The 5637-nt window shown below is 45.3% G+C and overlaps 1 protein-coding gene across 4 annotated transcripts in view; it reads right to left on the bottom strand.

The window, feature by feature from the left end:
* Nucleotides 1-5637, bottom strand: part of Dip2b (disco interacting protein 2 homolog B) — a 192750-nt gene that overhangs the window by 26699 nt on the left and 160414 nt on the right. For all 4 annotated transcript variants that reach the window (XR_007588789.1, XM_050122406.1, XM_050122407.1 and 1 more), the window contains 3 exons: nucleotides 3826-3935; nucleotides 3624-3704; nucleotides 3071-3194 (listed from right to left, as the gene is read on the bottom strand). Coding sequence is in view for 3 of the 4 variants with exons in the window: in XM_050122406.1 (XP_049978363.1) it covers nucleotides 3071-3194; nucleotides 3624-3704; nucleotides 3826-3935 (315 nt within the window). In the remaining variant the exon portion in view is untranslated. The remainder of the gene's footprint in view (nucleotides 1-3070; nucleotides 3195-3623; nucleotides 3705-3825; nucleotides 3936-5637) is intronic.

Genomic DNA, 5637 nt, shown 5'->3' with positions numbered 1-5637 from the left:
TTTTTGATTTTTTTTGAGACAGGGTTTCTCTGTAGCTTTGGAGCCTGTCCTGGAACTAGCTCTTGTAGACCAGGCTGGTCTCAAACTCACAGAGATCCGCCTGCCTCTGCCTCCTGAGTGCTGGGATTAAAGGCGTGCGCTACCACCGCCTGGCGAAAGTGGATTTCTTAGACACTGTGGGTCAACGAGTGCAGCCTGGGGGCCTCAGGAAGTGCTGGGGAGCTGCCACCTCATTACTGACAGATGGAAGAGAACTTCATGCAAACACACAGGACACATCCCTCCTAGAGCAGATGGTCTTCTTAGTGTTCACACAAATGAACAGAAAAGTGGAGGGGAGGGAGAAGAGACCAGGACACGGTGAAATGGGGCACTGGGGACAGAGGGACACAGAAGGGGAATGCAAATATCTTTGTTCTTCTTGTGTTAATCTTTCAATTCAAATATTTCACTTAGAGCTCAGCAGGGGTGGAGCCTTTCTCAGCAGTCAGGAGTTAGAGAAAGGTGGATCTCTGTGAGTTCAAGGCCAGCGTGCTCTACAGTTCCAGGAGACTCCAGAGCTACACAGAGAACCCCAGTCTGTGAGCAAACCCCACCACCCCCTAAAAAATTTTTTTCCCTTAGAATTCTGACTATTGGGCTAGTGAGATGGCTCAGTAGGCAAGAGCGCATGCTGTGCACACCTCTGTCCTGAGCTGACACTAGTGTGTGCACACGCAGGTAGAGGGCAGAGGCTGGAGATGGCTGTCCTCCTCCATTGTGCTCTACCTTTTCAAAACTTTTGTGTGTGCATGTGTGTTGGGGAGAGCTGTTTGTGTTGAATGCTCCGAGACGACCAATAGAGTCCGACCTCGGTTCGGAGAGCGGAGTCCACATTCAGCTGGCTGAGATGGACCAAAGAGTTTCCTGGAAGACTCAGAGGGAGATAGAAGGGCACAAGGGGAGGAATAGGAGTGGGAAGCGGAGAGGAGGAAAATAGTGCTTCAGTTGTTCCGTAGATCTCTCGTTTAGTCCCATTATTTTTTAATAAAACGATAAGAATCACAACATCTGGCATTCCATGTTGCACCATATATGTAGCAGGCTTTCTTGGACTGCCAGCCCCCAAATCATGACCCAGAGACTTATTATTAATTATGAAAACTCAGCCTTAGCTTAGGCTTGTTTCTAACTAGCTCTTATAACTTAAATTAATCAATTTCTACTAATCTACGTGCTGCCATGTGGCTCGTGACTTTTACTTTCCACTCTGGGTTCTCGTGTCTCTCCCACACTTCGTTCACCTTCTCTTCCTCTCTCTGCCCTGAAGTCCCGCCTATTCTCTCCTGTCTAGATATCGGCCGTTCAACTATTTCTTCTTTCCTTTTTAATTTTTCGAGACAGGGTTTCTCTGTAGCTTTGGAGCCTGCCCTGGAACTAGCTCTTGTAGATCAGGCTGGTCTCGGACTCACAGAGATCCGCCTGCCTCTGCCTCCCGAGTGCTGTGATTAAAGGCGTGTACCACTACCATCCAACAATTCAGCTATTTATTAAACCAGTCAGAAGGTGTCTTGGAAAAGACACATCTTCACATTGTACAAAATGATTATTCACAAGATGTGTGTTTATGTCTAAGCATGTACTTGTGCATGTGTGTCTGTGTCTAAGCATGTACCTGTGTATGTGTGTGTTTGTGTCTAAGCATGTATCTGTGCATGTGGATGTCTATGTCTAAGCATGTACCTGTGCATGTGTGTGTCTGTGTCTAAGCACGTGCCTGTGCATGTGTGTGTCTGTGTCTAAGCACATGCCTATGTATGAGTGTCTGTGTCTAAGCATGTACCTGTGTATGTGTGTGTTTGTGTCTAAGTATGTACCTGTGTATTTGGATGTCTGTGTCTAAGAATGTACTTGTGCGTGTGTGTCTGTGTCTAAGCACGTGCCTATGTATGAGTGTCTGTGTCTAAGCAGGTACCTCTGTGTGTGGATGTCTGCAGAAGCCAGAACAGAGCATCGGACCTGGAATTACAGGTGGTTGTGAGGCACTAAGTTGGGAACTGACTCTGGTCCCCTGGAAAAGTAGCAAGAACTCAACTGATGATCCATCTCTCTGGCCTCTTTACCTTATATTTTGAGATAAGTTCTTTCACTGGACCTGGAACTCACCAATTTGCCTAGATGAGATGGTCACGGAGCTTGAGGGACCCACCTGTCTCTACCTCTGCAAGGTTAGGACTGCTGGTGCATACCCCCATGCCAGGATTTTTTTTTAATATAAACTTACTTATTTAGTGTATGTGTATGTGTGATATGTATGTGTACATGTGGAGGTCAGAGGCCAACTTTGGGAATTGGTTCTCTCTTACTACCTTGAGTTCCTGGGATCAACATCAGGTCATCAGGCATGACAAGCACTTTTACCCACCAAGCTCCTTCACTGACCCAAGCCTGGCTTTGGATATGGATGCTGGGGCTCTAAACCCTGGCCCTTATGCTTTTGTAGCAATCACTTAACCTACTGAGCTTTCTCCTTGCTGTGTAGCTGAGGCTGGCCATGAACCTCATCCTTTCACCTCCACTTCCCAAGGGTGGGGTTATTAGGTGTGTGCTTCCTTGCCTGGCTATTTGTTGTTTGTTTTGAGACAGGTCTCACCACGTAGCTCTGGCTGGCCTGGAACTCATCATATAAACTCACAGAGGTCTACCTACTTCAGCCTCCTGAGGGCTAGGACAATGTTGGCTCCTTGTAAGTCTTGTTAAACACCTCAGGCTAGATATGTCTATAACTTGTAATGTAACTAATTCCCCTGCTACTGCCTGAGAACTGGAATCACAGCAGTGTGCTACCCCCTGTGGCCTGAGGACCTTGTATGAAGCAGGTACTGATGGAAACAGAGGGACTGCAAACTAGACATTCTCAGCTGAGCCGTCCCACTGCTCAGTTCTAACAAGTGCACACGCAGAGCTGTGGTGGTGCAGAGCACCAGGCCTCTGCGGTAGCAGATAGTGGCCCCGAGTTCCCATCCTGTCCTCTCCTGGTATGTGTCACCTCAGAACAGTGCAGAGTCCAGTTTACCAGTCCAACACTTACCAGGTGGATACAGCAATACCACATTGTCCCCTGCATTTAGATGTCCCTTGTCACCAAGTACGGATGCAATCCTCTCAGCTCGCTTATGAAGCTGAAGGCAGCTGGCTGTGCACACAGTAGTTCCCTTTCAAGAGAAGGATAAGTGGGCTGACGTTCAGACACAAACAAGCACAGTCAAGCGGACATCACACTCCACAGGCTTGGCCTCTGGAACATCACCTCAGGCCAAGGATTCTCTTGAGAAAACTCCCCTGGTAACTAAAGACAGGTATGGATTTCTTTTTCTCTCCCAGTGTTCTGGGTACTTAGGGTATGTTAGCATTGACTTAAACCAAACATATTTAGAGTCTTTCTTTCTTAATGTTTTCTTACTTTCTTAGTACACATGAATTATGTGTTTGCTTGCGTTGAGACAGTGTCTCTTGTAACCTATATACGTAGTTTGAGGATGATAAGTCTAACTCCAGTGCTGGGATAATAGGCATGCATCACCATTGAACCCAGGGCCTCGTCCATGCTATGCAAACTCTCCCCAGTCCTGCAAGTGCAATACCTTGGCATTTAGCAGCATGAAGAGTACGTGGTCAGGAGTTGCCTGGGCTCGCCACTGCAAAATCTCTGCCAGGAACTGGTGCTAAAATCACAAAGCAGAGAGAACTTGAGGTCAGCAAGTCTTTCAAAGACTCATGGAATGAACCCAGATCTGCACTCTATCCTGAGCTCACTGGCAGACACTTGGCATGTCTGGAACTTACCTTCCTCACAAGATCATTCTCTTCTATTTGCCCCAGGTCCCTTCCTGCAGCTTGTGCTATGCGTTTACCTGCAACCAGATTCCCAACCATCACAGAAGCAGGGCCGACACCTGTGAACAGAAGCAGACACCAAGCCTGTGAAGACTCAAGTTACACACTTCCAAACGTTTCTGGACTGGCCCAAACTGGTTCAGAAGTTCATTCAGCAATGTCAGGGATTATGTGGTCTTTCAGACGTGGGACAAAGAGCCTGTATTCCTGTGCAAAGGCAAACAAAAGATATACATGCTGTGAACAAAGCTGGGAAGTGCTGGAGACAAACAGAATGGACACAGGAGGCTCAGGGTGAGGGAACAAGGGGCACAGGTGGCCACTGAGCTTGGTTCTATGGGGACAATTGTACTCCAGAGTCTACAGTTCTACTGGTTCCTACAAACAGCTTTATTTGCTATGACCACCACAACCCTAAAAAACAGCGCTTACAGTAACTGGTACCTGGTCTGCAAGAAACTGATCACCTATCAGGATGTGGCTGGCCCGAGATCATTAGAAATCTGAGTAGTGCTGGGCCAGCAAGATGGCTTAGTGGGTAAAGGTGTTTGCCACCAAGTCTGATAGCAGTTCCATCTCTAGAACCATATGTCCTTTGACTTCCACATGTGTGCCATAATACATGCATGTGCACATACTCTACATACACACACATGCATATATAATTTTTAAAAGAGGGAATGAGAAGTTTTTTATTAAAAGTAAATGAGGAAATCCAAATCGCAAGCCTCAAACTCACAGACGTCTCTTAGCTTCCTTTCACTGGCACCAGCACACCCAGAACCGTCTATGTATTAAAGATAAAATAAGACAGCCAAATGCAACATATAACCTTGACATGATGTGGGATTCCCCTTGTATGCTATGAGTGCCTTTTATTAACATTGCTTAATAAAGTAGCTGCTTCGGCCTATGGCAGGGCAGAATATAGCCAGGCTGGAAAAATATAGAGAGTAGGCAGAGTCAGTGGCACCATGTAGCTGCCAAAGGAGAAAGATGCCAGAATAGAACCTTACCCGATAAGCCACAGCCTCATGGCGACACACAGATTAATAGAAATGGGTTGAGATATGTCAGTTAACAAGAAGCCTGAGCTAACAGACCAGACCAAACAGTGTAGTAATTAATATAATCATTTCTGCGTGATTATTCGGGTCTGAGTGATTGGAAAACAAACAAGCAGCCAGCCTCATCTACGTTTACACACTACTTAAATGAAAAATCTGTTATAATAAAACAAGTAGAGAAAGTTCTGTGCTTCTTTGGAAAAAGTGTTCAGACAGTACAGGTAAAAGGTCATGATATCTGCAATCTAGAGTCAATGGAGAATAAACCACAAAACCATCGTTGCCATTAGGTTCTGATAATGATGCTTAATATGCAATGTCTTTTATTCTCAGCACTTGTATGCTATACAGTGAGAACTCAAAAAAAGTATATGTGTGTGTGAATATTTAGGGAAACTGAATAAAGAATATACCATAACTTCATAGTAGTAGACAATTTTTTTAAGTCTGCAATTACTTCAAAATGAATTAAAAAAAAAATAAGGTGCTGGAGATGGCTCAGAGGTTAAGAGCTTTGTCTGCTCTTCCAAAGGTCCTGAGTTCAATTCCCAACAACCACATGTGGTCACAACCATCTATAATGGCAGAACACTGAATACATAATAAATAAATAAATAAATAAATAAATAAATAAATAATTAATAAATAAAATAGAGCTGGGCGGTGGTGGCACACGCCTTTAATCCCAGCACTC

The sequence above is a fragment of the Alexandromys fortis genome, unplaced genomic scaffold (assembly GCF_014885135.2).
Source record: "Alexandromys fortis isolate MF-2015 unplaced genomic scaffold, M_Fortis_MF-2015_v1.1 scaffold_216, whole genome shotgun sequence".
Taxonomy (NCBI): domain Eukaryota; kingdom Metazoa; phylum Chordata; class Mammalia; order Rodentia; family Cricetidae; genus Alexandromys; species Alexandromys fortis.
This window is presented reverse-complemented; position numbering and strand designations above follow the sequence as displayed.